We start from the raw sequence: 23,539 nt of genomic DNA, 5'->3' as shown, positions 1-23,539 counted from the left end.
TATTTTCATTTTGGATGATCTGTCCATGGGTGAAAGTGGGATGTTGATGTCCCCTACTATGATTGTGTTACTGTCAGTTTCCCCTTTTATGGCTGTTAGCATTTGCCTTATGTATTGAGGTGCTCCTATGTTGGCTGCATAAATATTTACAATTGTTATATCTTCTTCTTGGACTGATCCCTTGATCATTATGTAGTGTCCTTCTTTGTCTCTTGTAACAGTCTTTATTTTAAAGCAATTTTGTCTGATAGAAGAAATGTTATTCCAGCTTTCTTTTCATTTCCATTTGCATGGAAAATGTTTTTCCATCCCCTCACTTTCAGTCTGTATGTGTCCCTCGATCTGAAGTGGGTCTCCTGTAGACAGCATATATACAGGTCTTGTTATTGTATCCATTCAGCCAGTCTGTGTCTTGGTTGGAGCAGTTAATCCATTTACATTGAAGGTAATTAGCGATATGTATGTTCCTATTACCATTTTCTTAATTGTTTTGGGTTTGTTTTTGTAAGTCTTTTCCTTTTCTTGTGTTTCTGGCCTAGAGAAGTTCCTTTAGAATTTGTTTTAAAGCTGCTTTGGTGGTGCTGAATTCTCTCAGCTTTTGCTTGTCTGTAAAGGTTTTAATTTCTCCGTTGAATCTGAATGAGATCCTTGCTGAGTAGAGTAATCTTGGTTGTAGTTTTTTCCCTTTCATCAATTTAAATATGTTCTGCCACTCCCTCTGACTTGTAGAGTTTCTGCTGAAAGATCAGCTGTTAACCTTATAGGGATTCCCTTGTATGTTATTTGTTGCTTTTCCCTTGCTGCTTTTTTTTTTTATTTTATAATTTTATTTATTTTTTTATACGGCAAGTTCTTATTAGTTATTCATTTTATACCTATTAGTGTATATATGTCACTGTTTGGGACTCTTTATGCTTCCTGGACTTGATTTACTATTTCCTTTCCCATGTTAGGGAAGTTTTCAAGTATAATCTCTGCAAATATTTTCTCACTCCCTTTTTTTTTCTCTTCTTCTGGGACTCCTATAATGTGAATGTTGGTGCGTTTAATGTTGTCCCAGAGGTCTCTGATACTGTCCTCAATTCTTTTCATTCTTTTTTCTTTATTCTGCTCTGTGGTAGCTTTTTCCACTATTTTATCTTCCAGGTCACTTATCCATTCTTCTGCCTCAGTTATTCTGCTATTGATTCCTTCTAGGGAATTTTTAATTTCATTTATTGTGTTGTTCATCATTGTTTGTTTGCCCTTTAGCCCTTCTAGGTCCTTGTTAAACGCTTCTTATATTTTCTCCATTCCATTTACAAGATTTTGGATCATCTTTACTATAGCTACTCTGAATTCTTTTTCAAGTAGACTGCCTATTTCCTCTTCATTTGTTTTGTCTGGTGGGTTTTTACCTTGCTCCTTCATCTGCTGCATATTTCTCTGTCTTCTCATTTTGCTTAACTTACTGTGTTTAGGGTCTCCTTTTTGCAGGCTGCAGGTTCATAGTTCCCGGTTTTTTTGGTGTCTGCCCCCAGTGGGTAAGGTTGGTTTAGTGGGTTGTGTATGCTTCCTGGTGGAGAGGACTGGTGCCTGTGTTCTCATGGACAAGACTGGATCTTTCTGGTGGGCAGGATCATGTCCGGTGGTATGTTTTGGGGTGTCTGTGAACTTATTATGATTTTAGGCAGCCTCTCTGCTAATGGATGGGGTTATGTTCCCGTGTTGCTATTTGTTTGGCATGGGGCATCCAGCAGTGGAGCTTTCTGGTCGTTGATTGCACCTGAGTCTTAGTGTTGAGATGGAGATCTCTGGGAGACCTCTCGCCAATTGATATTACGTGGGGCCGGGAGGTCTCTGGTGGACCAATGTCCTGAACTTGGCTCTCGCACCTCAGAGGCTCAGGCCTGACACCCAGCCAGAGCACCAAGACCCTGTCAGCCACATGGCTCAGAATAAAAGGGAGAAAAAAGAAAGAATAAATAAATTAATTAATTAAAGTTATTAAAATAAAGAATTTTTAATATATTATTAAAATAAAAATAGTAATAAAAGAAAAAAGGAGAAGAGAGCAACCAAACCAGTAAACAAATCCACCAATGATAACAAGCGCCAAAAACTAAACTAGGGTAAACATAAAAATCAGAAACTAGTCAGTCGCATACAGCAAACCCCAAGTATATAGTTGCTCCCAAAGTCCACTGCCTCAACTTTGGGATGATTCGTTTTCTATTCAGGTATTCCACAGATGCAGGGTACATCAAGTTGATTGTGGAGATTTAATCTGCTGCTTCTGAGGCTGTATGGAGAGATTTCCCTTTCTCTTCTTTGTTGGCACAGCTTCTGGGATTCAGCTTTGGATTCGGCCCCGCCTCTGCATGTAGGTTGCTCTCTGGCGTCTGTTCTTTGCCCAGACAGGGGGAAGTTAAAGGAGCGGCTGATCAGGGGGCTCTGGCTCACTCAGGCCCGGGGGATGGAGGGGTACGGGATGCTGGGTGAGCCTGCGGCGGCAGAGGCCAGTGTGACATTGCAACAGCCTGGGGTGTGCCATGTGTTCTCCCGGGGAAGTTGTCCCTCGATCACAGGACCCTGGCAGTGGCAGGATGAATGGCCTTCCGCGAGGGGAGGTGTGGATAGTGACCTGTGCTTGTACACAGGATTCTTGGTGGCTGTAGCAGCTGTATTAGAGTTTCATGCCGTTCTCTGGTGTCCGCGCTGCTAGCCGCGGCTTGTGCCCATCTCTGAAGCTTGTTTAGGCGATGCTCTGAATCTCATCTCCTCACACACCCTGAAACAATATTCTCTTGCCACTTAGGCAGTTCAGGAGCTTTTCTCGGACTCCCTCCCAGCTAGATGTGGTGCACTTGCACCCCCCCTTCAGGCTGTGTTCACACAGCCAACCCCAGTCCTCTCCCTGGGGTCTGACCTCCGAAGCCAGAGCCTCAGCTCCCAGCCCCCACCCAATCCAGCGGGTGAGCAGACAAGCGTCTCAGGCTGGTCAGTGCTGGTTGGCACCAATCCTCTGTGCAGGAATCTCTCTGCTTTGCCCTCTGCACCCCTGTTGCTGCACTCTCCTCCATGGCTAAGAAGCTTCCTCCCCGCCACTCCCTGTCTCCGCCAGTGAAGGGGCTTCCTGGTGTGTGGAAACTTTTCCTCCTTCATAGCTCCCTCCCAGAGGTACAGGTCCCATCCCTGTTGTTTTGTCTCTGTTTTTTCTTTTTTCTTTTGCCCTACCCAGCTACATGGGGAGTTTCTTGCCTTTTGGGAAGTCTGAGGTCTTCTGCCAGCATTCAGTAGGTGTTCTGTAGGAGTTGTTCCACATGTAGATGTATTTTTGATGTATCTGTGGGGAGGAAGGTGATCTCCACGTCTTACTCCTCCCCCATCTTGAAGGTCCTCCCTAGTTACTATTTTATACATAGTATCAATAGTATGTATGTGTCAATCCTAATCTCCGAATTCCTCCCACCCACCCCCCTTTCCCCATTGGTATCCATACATTTGTTCTCTACATCTGTTTCTCTCTTTCTGCTTTGCAAATAAGATCATCTATACCATTTTTCTAGATTCCACATATATGAATTCATACATACGATATTTGTTTTTCTCTTTCTGACTTACTTTTTAAAATACTTTGCTTTATAACTCTGTAAAGTTACTCTTTAACCTCTCTATCAATCCGTGGTCAAAGGGACCATCATTTATCAAAAGATCAAATGAGACATCAGTGAACAAAACACATGTTCCTGGCCAGTTTATATATTCTTCTCACATGATAATCTCAGTTGGCTGCATTTTTTTATTACACTGTTCATTCCATGTTAAGGATATGTGCAACAGGCTTGATGTGGTCTATTCTATTTCTTTATTGATTTTTTTAATGCTGTGTGGCAAGCAACCAAATTAACTTTATGATCCACTAATTGGTCACAAGCCTCAGTTTGAAAACCATTGGTTTTAACTGGTCATTATCATCTGCTGGAAATAGGGCCAGCTTCCCTAAAGCATATGGCCTTACAGAGGTTGAGTGGATGCATGAAACACAATCAGGCTTCTGTCTGGAAGGAGGAAAAGGGTGTTGGAGACTAGAGGTAGGATAGGCAACCAAGATTGTCTGCTATAGGGACTGCTACTCATTTAGATATCCTAAGCATCTGGTGTGTTTGGAAGTATGTGGAGTTGTTTGCATTTATTCTAGCGACCCCTAACTATTACTCTTAGTTTTTCCTATTTGCTTAAAGTTATGTCTCTTTCCTCAAATATTTTTTCTCGTTACTTTCATTGTACTTGCCTCTATATTGTCACCCATCTTCTACCCTCTCATTTTGTAAAGTCCCCTTTTCATTTTGCTGATTCTCGTCTACTTAGACACAGAAAAGACTATCCAGCTTCTTAAAAGCTGTGGCTCATAAATAATCAGGTTCTTAGTGATGTCTTGGGTTTTACTTTATGATATTTTTCATGATTATATTTGCTTATTAGATTTTTATAATTGTGTCTATATTTTTAAGCTGTGGTCTGAGTAGTTACCAACTAGGTTATCTCTGAAAAACAAAAACAGTCTGGCAGATCAAAAACTTCAGCTGTTATTAAATGATAATAGTGTAATCACAATACCTAGAGAGTCTACTTACTATATTGTCTTCCTAAGAATTTAAGGTTATCAAACCTATCCTTGATTCCTTAAGACATATGGAGAGGAGAAGAATGCTGAATTACAGTTTCATGTCTGGGAACATTAACGGAGGATCTTTAATTTTAGAATTGTGAATAACATCAAGTGTTTTGAACCATTCCCTATGGTAATCTGGCTTCAATTAACGAACAAATAGTTATTCAGATACTGCATTTCACCAATTCTAAGATGCATATTTTCTCACATTTTAACACTCTGATAGTAGGATGCATCTTCCAATTAATGATGTCCTCTGGTTGGCCCTGTGGCAAATCATGGTGTAGCATCTTCGTGAATTTGATTGTGAATCCTGGAGACATGGCTGAACTGCAGGCTCTTCACTGTTCTAGTCAATAAACTATTGAACAATGAAACATTTAAGGACCTTTAAGGAAAAGTAGGAGTTTTGTTGCTGTCTAAAATCTCTTGTGTTGAGATTAAGGTAGGACTACAGAATGAGCGTCTGACAGCTTGAAAGAAAATCTCAGAAACTATAGAGTATTACTCTTTTAAGAAATGCTGCATTATCTAGGTGCTCAGCAGCATAAAAGATAAAATGGGTGGAAGAATTTGGACATCTATGACTCTGACTTTACAAAGTGATACAGAAAAGTTGAATGTTTAATGTGAAGAAATTTCAGGAATACCTTAATCAGATTAAATTGCTTATATTTTCCTTTTTGTCTATGCATGATACATGATTTTAAAACTTTCTAAATAAGTCTAAAAGAGTTCTTTTAATTTTTATAAAACAAAAATTCTGAGTAACAAGAAAGCATTGTGTCATGATTTAATTGGTGGTATATCTTCTTTCTTAGTGGTATATAAAATAATGGTGCTTCTTATAAGCAGTAGTATCTTCAGTTTCATGAAATATGAGAGTTTGGTTTACTGTCAAATTTACTGAGTATTTGTGTTCTGCTTCCTATTATAATTCACTCTCTCCCGTTAAGAAGAACTAAGGGACAGAATACATATGCAAGTGAAGATAAGACTACAAGGCAGTGCGTGAATGATAGTGACCAGTATGGCTCAAAGTGTGCTCCCAGAACCAACAGCAACAACAGTACTGGGGAGCTTCTTAGAATGCAAATTCTCAGGCCCCACCTCAGACCTACTGAATCAAAGACTCTGGATGTGGGGCCTAGCAACCTGTGTTTTAACAAACCCTGCAGGTGATTTTGATGGCAAGCTAAAGTTTGAGAACCCCTGCTCTGGCAGAATTTCACAAAAGGGAAAAATACTGGTGCTGTTATATTTGAGTCAAGTGTATGAGTAATTTAGAGAGTAAGAACAGATTCCTTAAGTTCAGCTCAATTACATTGGCTAACAATGTGTCTAAAAGAAATGAAGAAATTTACTTTGCTGTGTCTCAGCCTGCTACCAGTAGTATACGCAAAGGTACTAGTCCAAGAACTGTATGTTCTTTACTTTTTTTTTTTTTTTTTTGCAGTGTAACATAACTTTGGTTTTTTTTTTTGAATTTTATTTTATTTACTTTTTTATACAGCAGGTCCTTATTAGTCATCAGTTTTATACACATCAGTGTATACATGTCAATCCCAATCTCCCAATTCATCATACCACCCTCCCACCCCCCCGCCCACCGCTTTCCCCCCTTGGTGTCCATACATTTGTTCTCTACATCTGTGTCTCAACTTCTGCCCTGCAAACCGGTTCATCTGTACCATTTTTCTAGGTTCCACATATATGCGTTAATATACAATATTTGTTTTTCTCTTTCTGACTTACTTCACTCTGTATGACAGTCTCTAGATCCAACCACATCTCACAAATGACCCACTTTCGTTCCTTTTTATGGCTGAGTAATATTCCATTGTATATATGTACCACATCTTCTTTATCCATTCGTCTGTCGATGGGCATTTAGGTTGCTTCCATGTCCTGGCTATTGTAAATAGTGCTGCAGTGAGCGTAGGGGTGCATGTGTCTTTTTGGATTATGGTTTTCTCTAGGTATATACCCAGTAGTGGGATTGCTGGATCATATGGTAATTCTGTTTTTAGTTTTTTAAGGAACCTCCATACTGTTCTCCATAGTGGCTATATCAATTTACATTCCCACCAACAGTGCAAGAGGGTTCCCTTTTCTCCACCCTTTCCAGCATTTGTTGTTTGTAGATTTTCTGTTGATGCCCATTCTAACTGGTGTGAGGTGATACCTCATTGTAGTTTTGATTTGCATTTGTCTAATAATTAGTGATGTTGAGCAGCTTTTCATGTGCTTCTTGGCCATCTGTATGTCTTCTTTGGAGAAATGTCTATTTAGGTCTTCTGCCCATTTTTGGATTGGGTTGTTGGTTTCTTTAATATTGAGCTGCATGAGCTGTTTATATATTTTGGAGATTAATCCTTTGTCTGTTTATTTGTTTGCAAATATTTTCTCCCATTCTGAGGGTTGTCTTTTCGTCTTGTTTATGGCTTCCTTTGCTGTGCAAAAGCTTTGAAGTTTTATTAGGTCCCATTTGTTTATTTTTGTTTTTATTTCCATTACTCTAGGGGCTGGGTCAGAAAGGATCTTGCTGTGATTTATGTCATAGAGTGTTCTGCCTATGTTTTCCTCTAAGAGTTTTATAGTGTCCAGTCTTACATTTAGATCTCGAATCCATTTGGAGTTTATTTTTGTGTATGGTGTTAGGGAGTGTTCTAATTCCATTCTTTTACATGTAGCTGTCCAGTTTTCCCAGCACCACTTATTGAAGAGACTGTCTTTTCTCCATTGTATATCCTTGCCTCCTTTGTCATAGATTAGTTGACCATAGGTGTGTGGGTTTATCTCTGGGCTTTCTATCTTGTTCCATTGATCTATGTTTCTGTTTTTGTGCCAATACCATGTTGTCTTGATTACTGTAGCTTTGTAGTATAGTCTGAAGTCAGGGAGTCTGATTCCTCCAGCTCCGTTTTTTTCCCTCAAGACCGCTTTGGCTATTTGGGGTCTTTCGTGTCTCCATACAAATTTTAAGATTATTTGTTCTAGTTCCTTAAAAGATGCCATTGGTAATTTGATAGGGATCACATTGAATCTGTAGATTGCTTTGGGTAGTATAGTCATTTTCACAATATTGATTCTTCCAATCCCAGAACATGGTATATCTCTCCATCTGTTGGTATCATCTTTAATTTCTTTCATCAGTGTCTTATAGTTTTCTGCATACAGGTCTTTTGTCTCCCTAGGTAGGTTTGTTCCTAGGTATTTTATTCTTTTTGTAGCAGTGGTAAATGGGAGCGTTTCCTTAATTTCTCTTTCAGGTTTTTCATCATTAGTGTATAGGAATGCAAGAGATTTCTGTGCATTAATTTTGTGTCCTGCAACTTTGCCAAATTCGTTGATTAGCTCTAGTAGTTTTCTGGTGGCATCTTTAGCATTCTCTATGTATAGTATCATGTCATCTGCAAACAGTGACAGTTTTACTTCTTCTTTTCCAATTTGTATTCCTTTTATTTCTTTTTCTTCTCTGATTGCCGTGGCTAGGACTTCCAAAACTATGTTGAATAATATTGGTGAGGGTGGACATCCTTGTCTTGTTCCTGATCTTAGAGGAAATGCTTTCAGTTTTTCACCATTGAGAATGATGTTTGCTGTGGGTTTGTCGTATATGGACTTTACTATGCTGAGGTAGGTTCCCTCTATGCCCAGTTTCTGGAGAATTCTTATCATAAATGGGTGTTGAATTTTGTCAAAAGCTTTTTCTGCATCTATCGAGATGATCATATGGTTTATTCTTCAGTTTGTTAATATGGTTTATCACATTGATTCATTTGTGTATATTGAAGAATCCCTGCATCCCTGGGATAAATCCCACTTGATCATGGTGTATGATCCTTTTAATGTGTTGTTGGATTCTGTTTGCTAGTATTTTGTTGAGGATTTTTGCATCTATATTCATCAGTCATATTGGTCTGTCATTTTCTTTTTTTGTAGTATCTGTGTCTGGTTTTGGTATCAGGGTGATGGTGGCCTCATAGAATGAGTTTGGGAGTGTTCCTTCCTCCACAATTTTTTGGAAGATTTTGAGAAGGATCGGTGTTAACTCTTCTCTCAGTGTTTGATAGAATTCACCTGTGAAGCCATCTGGTCCTGGACTTCTGTTTGTTGGAAGATTTTTAATCACAGTTTCAATTTCATTACTTGTGATTGGTCTGTTCATATTTTCTATTTCTTCCTGATTCAGTCTTGGAAGGTTATACCTTTCTAAGAATTTGTCCATTTCTTCCAGGTTGTCCATTTTATTGGCATAGAGTTGCTTGTAGTAGTCTCTTAGGATGCTTTGTATTTCTGCGGTGTCTGTTGTAACTTCTCCTTTTTCATTTCCAATTTTATTGATTTGAGTCCTCTCCCTCTTTTTCTTGATGAGTTTGCCTAATGGTTTATCAATTTGGTTTATCTTCTCAAAAAACCAGCTTTTAGTTTTATTGATCTTTTCTATTGTTTTCTTTGTTTCTATTTCATTTATTTCTGATCTGATCTTTATGATTTCTTTCCTTCTGCTAACTTTGGGTTTTGTTTTTTCTTCTTTCTCTAGTTCCTTTAGGTGTAAGGTTAGATTGTTTATTTGAGGTTTTTCTTGTTTCTTGAGGTAGGCTTGTATAGCTATAAACTTCCCTCTTAGAAGTGCTTTTGCTGCATCCCATAGGTTTTGGATCATCATGTTTTCATTGTCATTTGTCTCTAGATATTTTTTGATTTCCCCTTTGATTTTTTCAGTGATTTCTTGGTTATTTAGTAACGTATTGTTTAGCCTCCATGTGTTTGTGTTTTTTAGTTTTTTTCCCTTTAATTGATTTCTAATCTCATAGCATTGTGGTCAGAAAAGATGCTTGATATGATTTCAGTTTTCTTAAATTTACTGAGGCTTGATTTGTGACCCAAGATGTGATCTATCCTGGAGAATGTTCCGTGCTTACTTTAGAAGAAAGTGTAATCTGCTGTTTTTGGATGGAATGTCCTATAAATATCAGTTAAATCTATCTGGTCTTTTGTGTCATTTACAGCTTCTGTTTCCTTATTTTCATTTTGGATGATCTGTCCATTTGTGTAAGTGAGGTGTTAAAGTCCCCTACTATTATTGTGTTACTGTCGATTTCCTCTTTTATAGCTGTTAGCAGTTGCAGTTGTCTTCTGTTTGGTGCAAAAATATTTACAATTGTTATATCTTCTTCTTGGATTGATCCCTTGATCATTATGTATTGTCCTTCCCTGTCTCTTGTAACATTCTTTATTTTAAAGTCTATTTTATCTGGTATGAGTATTGCTACTCCAGCTTTCTTTTGATTTCCATTTGCATGGAATATCTTTTTCCATCCCCTCACTTTCAGTCTGTATGTGTCCCTAGATCTGAAGTGGGTTTCTTGTAGACAGCATATAGATGGGTCTTGTTTTTGTATCCATTCAGCAAGCCTGTGTCTTTTGGTTGGAGCATTTAATCCATTCACGTTTAAGGTGATTATTGATATGTATGTTCCTATGACCATTTTCTTAATTGTTTTGGGTTTGGTTTCATAGGTCCTTTTCTTCTCTTGTGTTTCCCACTTAGAGAAGTTCCTTTGTCATTTGTTGTAGGGCTGGTTTGGTGGTGCTGAATTCTCTTAGCTTTTGCTTGTCTGTAAAGCTTTTGATTTCTCCATCGAATCTGAATGAGATGCTTGCCCGGTAGAGTAATCTTGGTTGTAGGTTCTTCCCTTTCATCACTTTAAGTATATCATGCCACTCCCTTCTGGTTTGTAGAGTTTCTGCTGAGAAATCAGCTGTTAACCTTATGGTAGTTCCCTTATATGTTATTTGTCGTTTTCCCCTTGCTGCTTTCAATAATTGTTCTTTGTCTTTAATTTTTGCCAATTTGATTACTATGCGTCTCTGTGTGTTTCTCCTGTATGGGACTCTCTGTGCTTCCTGGACTTAGGTGGCTCTTTCCTTTCCCACGTTAGGAAGCTTTTCGACTATAATCTGTTCAAATATTTTCTCTGGTCCTTTCTCTCTTCTCCTTCTGGGACCCCTATAATGTGAATGTTTTTGTGTTTAATGTTGTCCCAGAGGTTCTTAGGCTGTCTTCATTTCTTTTCCTTCTTTTTTGTTTATTCTGTTCCACAGCAGTGAATTCCACCATTCTGTCTTCCAGGTCACTTATCCATTCTGCCTCAGTTATTCTGCTATTGATTCCTTCTAGTGTGGTTTTCATTTCAGTTATTGTATTGTTCATCTCTGTTTGTTTGTTCTTTAATTCTTGTAGGTCTTTCTTAAACATTTCTTGCATCTTCTCGATCTTTGCCTCCATTCTTTTTCCGAGGTCTGGATCATCTTCACTGTCATTCTGAATTCTTTTTTTGGAAGATTTCCTATCTCCACTTCATTTAGTTATTTTTCTGGGGTTTTATCTTGTTCCCTCATCTGGTACATAGCCCTCTGCCTTTTCATCTTGTCTGTCTTTTTTTAAATGTGGTTTTTTGCATGTTCTTTACTTTTGATTCATATTTGATCTTTGTCTTTTCAGCACGATGTGTCTCAGACTCTACTCAAGGCCACACTGGATAGTGTTGTAGAAGAATGTGTCAGCTTTGTGGGAGTGGATATTAACATCTGTTCAGAAGTTTTGTTAAGGTGAGACAAGAAGTCTGTGGCTGAAGATCACAGAATCTTGAGTTTTACTTGCTATCCAGTTCAAACTCAGCTAGAGCAAGGGGACACGTGTATAAAGTTGTCAAGTATAGAAAAATCTGTGAGTTCATACATTGCTTCCAATAATCAGTCAGAGCGGAAGGCATCATTTAAGAAAAGAGTTATAACAATTCATGTTATTTTTAATACTGGAAATCTAACGTGAAGAACATATGGTGACTATCGAGTGCATTAATGTCGCTAATAGAATTTAAATTAGGTTAACATTGAAAAGAGCTGTTTCCCACCACAGGAGCGTAGATATTTTTCACTAGTTCAGTCTCTTGCTTACATCTGTCAAAGCTGGCAGTCACCAAAAGATAAATCCTGAGGGTTCAAGGTATGGTTACCATATTTTTACCTTGATTCCACAAGTCACATCTCAATATCTTCATTGTACTATGATCATGTCTTATACATTCTTTTTTTTTCCCCTGTGACTGTAGAAGAGCTGATTTTTTGTTCCTCGTTTTGCATTTATTATACAATTCTGCTGATGCAGCATGAAATTCTGGACCTCTGGAAAAAATATGGATCTTTCTGCTTTGAAATTGGAATAGCAGAAAATAACCCTTGCATTGTTAGGTGTTGCTTTTCTACCACAGCGACAAACATTCCATAATGCCATATATGGAATTCTGTAATAAAATTAAGATTCTCTTATCAACACCAAGCCAACTGTGTAATGATAGAGTTTTTATATCATGAATAAGTACCTTTCTATAGTTCAAGTCTTTACTAATGAGAACAGGCTGATCAAAAAAATAGAATAGTACAATGCAGCTGTAGCTATTGTAACTTCTACTGCTAACTCACTTTGTAAGCTAACCAGGAATAGGCAGAATTATTACTTGATTCAGAAACACAAGGAATGTGAATAGTGTAGAGACATATGACAAGATGTAATTATAGTTGCTTTTATGATGCAAATGTTTTATATCATTGTCTTTTCAGATGAGATCTTTTCTTTCATTACTCTTAGAACAATTACATTGGCCACATAACTCATTTTGTTTACTTTTTTAGGCATATTGCTGGACTCAATGCCAACCGAGCCAAAAATATTATTGAATGGCGTGAGAAAAATGGGCCATTCATCAACCGAGAACAGCTGAAGAAAGTGAAAGGGCTAGGTCCAAAATCTTTCCAACAGTGTGCTGGTTTCATCAGAGTCAACCAGGATTATATTCGAACATTTTGCAGGTCATTATTGAAGTGTACGCTGTCTGTTCTATTATCAACCTCCTCTCTTTCTGTTACCCATCCTTCTCACTGGCATAAATCCTAGCTATTTGTTCATTCCTTCATTCAATATGTGTCAACTGTCTAATCTTTGCTAGGCACTGGGAATACAGCAGTGAGCAAATCAACAAATTCCCTGGCCTCATGAAGTTAAATTTTAATGAATGAGACAGACAATAAATAAACTAGTAAAAATAAATAGTTTCAGATGTAATAAGTGTTATAAAAATTAAAACAAAGCAATATGATACTGCCTTTGGGGAGCAATAAACTGCTTTATATGAGTTATTCATTGAAAAGTTATTTGAGCTGAGTTTTGAATGAAATGAAGGAGCCAGTCACACAGGGATCAGAAGGAGGGCATTCCAAGCAGGGGAAACAGTACATGTGCAACATCCTAAGGCAGGACCAACTTTGGTGTATTCAGGAAATGAAACTGAGGCCAGTGTGATTGGAGCACCACAAGTGGGAAGGACTGGTATAAGATGAGGTAACAAAGAGGACTTCTCAATGACCACTTCATACTGACAGCTTTTACCCTAAGCATAGTTGGGTTTCCCCGCTCCTTCCTCACTGAAAACTGGCCAAAGCATTAATTATCAGATGTGTCGATTAAGAGCTAAATCCTTGCTTTCTAATCCTGGTAGCACAAATGCAAAGAAATTTGGTAAGCTTCTTAGCATTTTGTAATCATGAAAGAATGGCTTTTATTTATTTGCTTCTTTGGGACTACCTGATTCATTCATGTGTATTTTTTTCTTTTGACAAAGTTATAATAATAATTTTTTTTTCCTGGAAAAGACTAAGGAAAAACCAGCCCCACTGGATAGTAGAATATATTATAAAGCCATAGTAATTAAGCAGTTTGGTTTTGATGTAGAAGCAGGTAGAACAGGAGTCTGAAATCTATCAAACCCAGAGGGAATTTAGTTTATGATAAAGGTGATATTTCAAATAGTTGGAAAAATTGATTAATTATCCAGTAAGTGGCATTATGACAACTGGAATTTGGTATGTGTGGGAGAAAATACAGTCCTACCCCATACCTTATACCCAAATAAATTCCAGATGGATCATACACTTAAATGGAAAAAGTAAAACTCTAAAAGTACCAGAAAAAAACATGGGTAAATTTTGCAGACCGCTGGAGTAGTGGAAGTTCTTTCTAAGTAGACCACCAAACCCAGAAGCAAAAAAAACTGGGTTTCTTACTTTATGTTTTTTGAACACTTGGTTAGAAAATTCAAACAGTATAAAAAAGAATAAAATGAAAAGGGCACCTCAACTTGTCACTTCAAAATAGTTTCTTATATATTGCTTCCTGAAAATAAATTTATATAAAGTAATAATGTATTTGTTATTTTTAAATGCATACAGAAGGAATCATGCTATACCACTATTTGAAACTTGTTTTATTAGTTTCAGTAAAATATCTTGGATCTCTTTCTAAATATTACATATTGATTTATATATTTATCTATATCATTATATATAAATTATCATTTATATATAATGCCTGCACAGTATTTAATTTATAGATGGACTATAATTTAATCTTATCAGTGCCCTGTTGATGAACATTTGGGTTGTTTTAAAGCCTTAAATTTTTTCAACTGGTAATGAAGGACTTGAAGATTCATGACTATTATACCTCCTTGATAGGTCATACTTTTATTCAGAATGCCTCTTGCTATCTCATTGAATGTTTTTTACTTTGAAATCTGTTTTGTTTGCTGGCATTGTTGCTATATCTACCTTTTCAGAATATGCTTGGTATTTTTTATTTTCAAACTTTCTATGACATTCAATTTTTTATGACTCTTATAAACAAATAGATTTTCTAGGTTTGCTCAGTCTTACTAATACATTCACATTTATTATATTTATTGATGTGTTTGGACTTGATCTTCCAGCTTACTATATATTTGCTCTTCATGCCTTCTGATTCTTTTCCTTTCATGCTGTTTGTTGGATTTATCAGTTAACACGTTTTCTCCCTGTTTCTCTTCTTGTCTTCCTTACTCATCTTTATCTCCTCTTAGTGATTTCAGTTTGTGTATCTTACTTTTATTCTTCTGGTGATTATCTTTAAATTTGATTTGGATTGGTCTCTGGAGTTAATATGTTTCTCTGTCCTCCTCCTGGAGAAGACTAGAACCTTAGGTCTCTTTACCAATCTTCCTCCCTTCCACACTATGTGCTATGGTGAGATCATCTGGGATTTTAGTTTCAGACTGTGTCCTTTTAATATATTTTCTACATTATTCATGAGCAGTTATTTAACCTAATAATTTTTTTATGGTTTCTGTGCTCATCACTGTTTCTTGTAGCCCACATTATCATTTTTCGTGAATTCATTGTTTTTGCTGGAGTATATACTTAAGAAACTCTTTTCAGAGAGGGTATATTATATGGGTTGTACTTTAGTCCTTACATGTCTGAAAATGATTTTAATTTTAATGCTACTTTGGCTAGGTATATGATTCTAGATTCAAAATCATTGTGTCTCAGACTTTTAAAATATTATTCCACTGTGTTCTGGCATCTGATGTTTGTCAGTAAGAAAACTGATGCCAGTCTGATTCTAGTTCCTTTCAATAATCTGTTTTATTTTTTTCTCTTAATTTTAAAAATTATATTCTAAAGTTTCCCCATGATATGTCAATATGTCTTTTTTATTCTTTTCCCATTCATTCTATTTTATACTCAGTAGATTCCTTTGGGGAGCTTTTTCTTCAGCTCTGAGAAATCACCTTCGCCTTCTCCTTATTTAATTAATTTTCCTCCATTTCTCTCTGTTCTCTCCTAGAATGCCAGTTATACAAGCAGAATCACTTAAGAATGTTTTTGGCTTTAAGTAACGGAAAACCCTATTAACAGTGTTTAAGCTAAGTGGTAATTTCTGTGAAGTGAATGGTCAGAATCTGGTTGCTGTTTGTGTATATTTGTATGGCAGAGAAATAAGCACATTTTTAATGAAAGACTCTTTTCTGCCCACCCCCTAACCCTCCCTCCCCCCACCGCCCCCATGTTGTTTTGAATGGTTACAGTAGTCAGCAAACTGAATCTGCTGGTGAAATGCAGGGAGTTGCTGTGGCATCTTCAGCAGGTGTTGAAGTCACAAATGAGAAGCAAAGCAAGAAGAAGAGCAAAACTGCAGTGAATGCTGTACTAAAGCCAAATCCTTTGGACCAAACTTGTATTCACCCGGAATCATATGACATAGCGATGAGGTAAGTCTGAGGCCCATGTGAGAGTTTTCTGTGCCCAGAGTGAGTTCTCTACAGCAAATGGCCTTTGTTTTGGCATAATGGAGACTTTAAAAATATGACCATGTTTAACATGACAACATTTTTCAGAAGTTCCACATTGCTGACTTATGTGGCACATTATTTTATTTCAGTGAGGAATGAAACCATTATTCCTGGAGCAATGTCAAGCTCCTAAACCCTGGTCCTAACGGTGAAGTGGGTGTAATGGAAATAGCATGGCACTCTCCTCTGTTTGTTTTGGAAATTAACAAGACACAAATGACTAGCACCTGGCTTAATGCTTGTGCTTATCTAAAGATAAAGCCCTTTAGTAAACAGCCAACTCTCAGATTTCTTAAGAAATGTTGCCCTGCTTAGTTATTATAGAGTTTAATAAATGATGTACTTTTAATGAGCATACATTAATTAACACGGGGGAAGTTTGAGTAGAAGGGAAAGTTTAATATTAGACATTAAAAGAGAAAACTTTGATACCACATTTGATTAGTTGAAAAATTTTAATTAGTTCAAAAACCATGACTTTCTACATAACTAAATATTTTAAGGCTTTTAGTGAATTAAATGACAGTGAGTTTAAAAATAGTGGATATTTTAATTTTCATTGAATCTAAAGTAAGATTTTTAACTTGTTTTAAAAATAATTTATATTTGATTATTTTAAGAAATATAATTTAATTTCTTTTAAAAATGTTTAAGATTGTAAAGACTACTGCACATTATAGAAAACTTAGAAAATAAAAAAAGGAAGTAAAAAATAATATTCTGTCAACATCAAAAGCAGTCGTATCTGTTTTTCTCCCAGCATTTTATTGTGAAAAAATTTAACATAGAGAAAAGTTGAAAAAAAATTTTTGCAGTGAATTCCTGTATACCCACATCCAGATTTTATCATTTACATTTTACTATGCCTGTTTTTCCACTTATCTACCCATCTATTTGTCCATGAGTCCATCCCTTTCTTTATACATATTTTAAAGAAAATTGCAGACATCAACACACTGTCAGCTAATACTTTGGCATGTATATCATTAACTAGAACTCAATAATTCCTATTTTTTTTCTTTTGAAGTAAAATTCATATACATTTTAATTATAAGTGTTCAAGAGCTGAATTTTGGCAAATAAATACCTACATCTGTGTAACCCAAACCTCTATCAAGATAAAAAACCTTGCCATCATCCTAGAACGTTCCCTTGTACCTCTTCCTAGAAAATCCCTACCTAGCCTCTCAGCACTAACCATGTGTTCTCATTTCTTCAGCCAGATTAGTTTGCCTCTTCTTGAACTTCATGTAAATGATATCACACAGTGTACTCTTTTGTATAAAGCTTCTTTCAACATGTTTAGAGATTTTTAATTCATGTTGTAACATGGATAAGTATTTTTATTGCTGAATAATATGCCATTGTATGACTGTACCATAGTTTATTCTCCTTATTGAAGGAAGCTTGCCTATTTCCAGTTTTTTGGTTATTCCAGTTTTTGGTTATTATGAGTAAAGCTGCTATGAACATTCTTCTATAATTTTTTGTTGTTGTTGACATTTTTTTTCATTTATCTTGGAAAATTACTTAGGAGAGGATTTGCTGGGTCATAAATCAGGTGAGTGTTTAGTTTTCTTAGAAACTTCTAGACTACGCTCCAGTGTAGTTGTACCATTTTACACTTCACCAACAATGCTAAGCGTTCTCTTTGCCATCATTTGATGTTAGTCTTTTTAATTTTAGCGATTCTAGTATATGTGTGTATGTGGTAGTATCTCTTTGTGGTTTTAATTTGCATTTCCCTGGTGACAGTGAGCACTTTTTCATGTGCTTATTAGCCATTTTTGTAGCTTCTTTTGTGACCTATCTATTCATATCATTTAGCCATTTTCTAATTGAGTTGTTTACCTTTTTTATTATTGAGTTGTGAGAATGTTAAAAACATATGCTTTTTCTTTTTTAATAGATCTTTATTGGAGTATAATTGCTTCACAATACTGTGTTAGCTTCTGTTGTACACCAAAGTGAATCAGCCATATGCATACATGTGTCCCCGTATTCCCTTCCTCTTGAGCCTCCCTCCCATCCTCCCTTTCCCACCCCTCTAGGTCATTGCAAAGCACCGAGCTGATCTCCCTGTGCTATGCTACTGCTTCCTGCTAGCTATTTTACATTCGGTAATATATATATGTTGATGCTACTCACACTTCACCCCAGTTTCCCCCTCCTACCCCATGTCCTCAAGTCCATTCTCTATGTCTACATCTCTATTCCTGCCCTGCAACTAGGTTCGTCAGTACCATATATTTTTTTTTAGATCCATATATATGCGTTAGAATACAGTATTTGTTTTTCTGACTTACTTCACTCTGTGTGACAGACTCTAGGTACACCCACCTCACTAAAAATAACTCAATTTCATTTCTTCTTATGGCTGAGTAATATTGCATTGTGTAAATGTGCCACATCTTCTTTATCCATTCATCTGTCAACGGACATTTAGCTTGGTTCCATGTCCTGGCTATTGTAAGTGCTGCAGTGAACACTGTGGTACATGTCTCTTTTTGAATTATGGTTTTCTCAGGGTATATGCCCAGTAATGGGATTGCTGGATCATATGGTAATTCTATTTTTAGTTTTTTAAGGAACCTTCATACTGTTTTCCATAGTGGTTGTATCAATTTACATTCCCACTAACAGTGCAGGAGGGTTCCCTTTTCACCACACCCTTTCCAACATTTATTGTTTCTCGATTTCTTGATCATAGCCATTCTGACTGGCATGAGGTGATACCTCATTCTAGTTTTGATTTGCATTTCTCTAATAGTTAGTGACGTTGACCCATCTTTTCATGTGCCTCTTGGCCATCTGTATGTCTTCCTTGGTGAAATGTCTATTTAGCTCTTCTGCCCATTTTTAATTGGATTGTTTGTTTTTTTGATATCGAGCTTCATGAGCTGTTTGTATATTTTGGAGATTAATCCTTTGTCTGTTGTTTCATTTGCAAATATTTTCTCCCATTCTGAGGGTTGTCTTTTTGTCTTGTTTATGGTTTCCCTTGCTGTGCAAAAGCTTTTAAGTTTAATTAAGTCCCATTTGTTTATTTTTGTATTTATTTCTGTAACTCTAGGAGGTGGGTCAAAAAAGATCTTGCTGTGGTTTATGTCAGAGAGTATATTTCCTATGTTTTCCTCTAAGAGTTTTACAGTGTCTGGTCTTACATTTAGGTCTTTAATCCATTTGGAGTTTATTTTTGTGTATGGTGTTAAGAAGTGTTCTAATTTCATTCTTTACATGTAGCTATCCAGTTTTCCTAGCACCACGTATTGAAGAAGCTGTCTTTTCTCCATTGTACGTTCTTGCCTCCTTTGTCATAAATTAGGTGACCATATGTGCATGGGTTTATCTCTGGGATTTCTATCCTGTCCATTGGTCTATATTTCTATTTTTGTGCCAGTACCATACTGTCTTGATTACTGTAGCTTTGTGGTATAGTTTGAAGTTGGGGAGCCTGATTTTTCCAACTCCGTTTTTCTTTCTCAAGATTGCTTTGGTTATTCAGGGTCTTTTGTGTTTCCATATGAATTGTAAAATTTTTTGTTCCAATTCTGTGAAGAGTGCCATTGGTAGTTTGATAGGGATTGTATTGAATCTGTAGATTGCTTTGGGTAGTATAATCATTTTCACAATATTGATTCTTCCAATCTAGAACATAGTATATTTCTCCATCTGTTTATGTCATCTTTGATTTCATTCATCAGTGTTTTATAGTTTTCTGAGTACAAGTCTTCGCCTCCACAGGCAAGTTTTTTCCTAGATATTCTTTTTGTTGCGATGGTAAATAGGATTGTTTCCTTAATTTCTCTTTCTGATTTTTCATTGTTGGTGTATAGGAAAGCCAGAGATTTCTGTGCATTAATTTTGTATCCTACAACCTTACCAAATTCATTGTTTAGTTCTAGTAGTTTTCTTGTGGCATCTTTAGGATTTTCTATGTATAGTATCATGTCATCCGCAAACAGTGACAGTTTTACTTCTTTTCCCATTTGTATTCCTTTTATTTCTTTTTCTTCTCTGATTGCCGTAGCTAGGACTTCCAAAACTGTGTTGAATAAGAGTGGCAAGAGTGGTCATCCTTGTCTTGTTCCTGATCTTTGTGGAAATGCTTTCAGTTTTTCACCATTGAGTATGATGCTTGCTGTGGCTTTCTCATATATGGTCTTTATCATGTTAAGGTAGGTTCCCTCTATGCCCATTTTCTGGAGAGTTTTTATTGTAAATGAGTGTTGAATTTTGTCGGAAGCTTTTTCTGCATCTGTTGAGATGATCATATGGTTTTTATTCCTTAATTTGTTAATGTGGTGTATCACATTGATTGATTTGCATATCTTGAAGAATCCTTGCATACCTGGGGTAAATCCCAGTTGATCATGGTATATGATTCTTTTAATGTGTTGTTGGATTCTGTTTGCTAGTATTTTGTTCAGGATTTGTGCATCTATGTTCATCAATGATATTGGTCTATAATTTTCTTTTCTTTTTTTTTTTTTTTTTTTTTGCAGTACGCGGGCCTCTCACTGTTGTGGCCTCTCCATTGCGGAGCACAGGCTCTGGACGCACAGGCTCAGCGGCCATGGCTCACGGGCCTAGCCGCTCCATGGCATGTGGGATCTTCCCGGACCAGGGCTCGAACCTGCATCCCCTGCATTCACAGGCAGATTCTTAACCACTGTGCCACCAGGGAAGCCCCTCCCCTATAATTTTCTTTTTTTGTGATATCTTTTTCTGGTTTTGGTATTAGGGTGATGGTGGCTTCATAGAATGAGTTTGGGAGTGTTTCTCCCTCTGCAATTTTTTGGAAGAGTTTGAGAAGGATCGGTGTTAGCTCTTCTCTAAATGTTTGATAGAATTCGCCTGTGAAGCCATCTGGTCCTGGACTTTTGTTTGTTGGAAGATTTTTAATTATGGTTTCAATTTCATTACTTGTGATAGGTCTGTTTATATTTTCTAATGCTTCCTGGTTCAATCTTGGAAAATTGTACCTTTCCAAGAATTTGTCCATTTCTTCTTGGTTGTCCATTTTATTGGTATATAGTTGTTTGTAGTAGTCTCTTATAATCCTTTGTGTTTCTGCAGTGTCAGTTGTGATCTCTCCTTTTTCATTTCTAATTTTATTGATTTGTATCCTCTCCCTTTTTTTCTTGATGGATCTGGCTAAGGGTTTATCAATTTTGTTTATCTTCTCAAAGAACCAGCTTGTAGTTTTATTGTTCTTTGCTATTGTTTTCTTCATTTCTATTTCATTTATTTCTGCTCTGATATTTATGGTTTCTTTCCTTCTACTTACTTTGGGTTTTCTTTGTTCTTCTTTCTCTAGTTGTTTTCAATGTTGGGTTAGATTGTTTATTTGTGATTTTTCTTGTTTCTTGAGGTGAGATTGAATTGCTATAAAGTTCCCTGTTAGAACTGCTTTTGCTGCATCCCATAGGTTTTGGGTCATCGTGTTTTTGTTGTCATTTGTTTCTAGGTATTTTTTTATTTCTTCTTTAATTTCTTCAGGGATCTCTTGGGTATTTAGTAGCACATGTTTAGCCTCCATGTATTTGTGTTTTATACAAAATTTCTTCCTGTAATTGATTTCCAGTCTCATAGCGTTGTGGTCAGAAAATATGCTTGATAAGAATTCAGTTTTCTTAAATTTTCCAAGGCTTGATTTGTGACCCAAGATGTGATCTATCCTGGAGAATGTTCCATGTGCACTTGAGAAGAAAGGGTATTCTGCCACTTTTCGGTGGAATGTTTTATAAATATCAATTAAATCTATCTGGTCTATTGTGTCATTTAAAGCTTGTGTTTCCTTATTTATTTTCTGTTTGGTTGATCTATCCATTGGTGTAAGTGGCGTGTTAAAAGTTCCCTACTATTACTGTGTTACTGTCAATTTCTCCTTTCATGGTTGTTAACATTTGCCTTATGTATTGAGGTGCTCCTGTGTTGGGTGCATAAACATTTATAATTGTTATATCTTCTTCTTGGATTGATCCTTTGATCATTATGTAGGATCCCTCCTTGTCTCTTGTAACAGTCTTTATTTTTAATTTTATTTTGTCTGATATGAGTATTGCTACTCCAACTTTCTTTTGATTTCCATTTGCATGGAATATCATTTTCCATCCCCTCACTTTCAGTCTGTATGAGTCCCTAGGTCTGAAGTGAGTCTTTTGTAGACAGCATATATATGGGTCTTGTTTTTGTATCTGTTCAGCCAGTCTCTGTCTTTTGGTTGGGCATTTAATCCATTTACATTCAAGGTTATTATTGATATGTATGTTCCTATTACCATTTTCTTAATTGTTTCGGGTTTGTTTTTGTGGGTCTTTTTCTTCTCTTGTGTTTCCCGCCTAGACATGTTTCTTTAGCGTTTGTTGTAAGGTTGGTTTTGTGGTGCTGAATTCTCTTAGCTTCTCCTTGTTTGAAAAGCTTTTGATTTCTCCCTTGCATCTGAATGAGATCCTTGCTGGATTGAGTAATCTTGGTTGTAGGTTTTTCTCTTTCATCACTTTAAGTATATCCTGCAACTCCCTTCTGGCCTGCAGAGTTTCTGCTGAAAAATCAGCTGATAACCTTATGGGGACTCCTTTGTATGTTATTTTTTGTTTTTCCCTTGAATTTAATTTTTGTTAGTTTGATTAATATGTGTCTTGGTTTGTTTTTCCTAGAGTTTATCCTGTATGGGACTCTCTGTGCTTCCTGGACTTGAGTGACTATTTTCTTCCCCATGTTAGGGAAGTTTTCAACTGTAATCTCTTCAAATATTTTCTCAGACCCTTTCTTTTTCTCTTCTTCTTCTGGGACCCTCATAATTCAAATGTGGTGCGTTAGCATTGTCCCAGAGGTCTCTCAGACTGTCCTCAATTCTTTTCATCTTTTTTCTTTATTCTGCTCCTCGGCAGTTATTTCCACCATTTTGTCTTCCAGCTCACTTATTCATCCTTCTGCCTCAGTTATTCTGTTATTGATTCCTTCTAGTGTATTTTTCATTTCAGTTATTGTGTTGTTCATCTCTGTTGGTTTGTTCTTTAGATCTTTGTTAAACATTTTTTGTATTTTCTCAATCCATGCTTCCATTCTGTTTCCAAGATTCTGGATCATCTTTACTCTCTGAATTCTTTTTCAGGTAGATTGCCTATTTCCTCTTCATTTATTTGGTCTTATAGGTTTTTACCTTCCTCCTTCATCTGTGATGTATTTTTTTTGCTGTCTCTTTTTCTTTTTTTTGAGTGGGATTTTGTCCTTGTCTTAGTGGTTATTTGGCCTGAGGCTTCCAACACTGGAATTTGGTGGCTGTTGGGTAGAGCTGGGTCTTGGTGCTGAGATGAGGACCTCTGTTTGACCTCACTCCAGTTAATATTCCCTGGGATCTGAGGTTCTCTGTTAGTCCAGTGGTTCCAACACAGACCTCCCACCGCAGGAGCTTTGGCCCGACCCCTGGCTCGTGAAGCAAGATCCTGCAAGCAGCATGCAGTGGCAGGAAAAAAAAGAGAGAGAGAGCGAGAGAGAGAACAATAACAAAGTGAAAAATAAAATTAGACTAGGAAACTAACAGATATGTTAGAAAGAATATAAAAATAAAAATATAGGTGAAACAACAACCAGAAGGTACAACAGTACCACAATAGTAAAACAGGAGGGAAAAGAGAAAAAAAAAAAA

At 36.7% G+C, this 23,539-nt stretch overlaps 1 protein-coding gene across 1 annotated transcript in view; it reads left to right on the top strand.

Annotated features, from left to right (window-relative positions):
• The window catches only part of SRBD1 (S1 RNA binding domain 1), a gene marked incomplete at its 5' end in the record, with an annotated part of 230,095 nt that overhangs the window by 184,767 nt on the left and 21,789 nt on the right, over window positions 1-23,539 (top strand). The window contains 3 exons of the mRNA XM_082672580.1: window positions 11,166-11,272; window positions 12,356-12,532; window positions 15,622-15,804. Of these exons, the coding sequence (XP_082528706.1) occupies window positions 11,166-11,272; window positions 12,356-12,532; window positions 15,622-15,804 (467 nt within the window). The remainder of the gene's footprint in view (window positions 1-11,165; window positions 11,273-12,355; window positions 12,533-15,621; window positions 15,805-23,539) is intronic.

The sequence above is a fragment of the Grampus griseus genome (assembly GCF_964374135.1).
Source record: "Grampus griseus genome assembly, chromosome: 15".
In the NCBI taxonomy this organism is placed as follows: Eukaryota; Metazoa; Chordata; class Mammalia; order Artiodactyla; family Delphinidae; genus Grampus; species Grampus griseus.
Note: the sequence above shows the minus strand (reverse complement) of the source record. Positions and strands in the feature narration are given on the sequence as shown.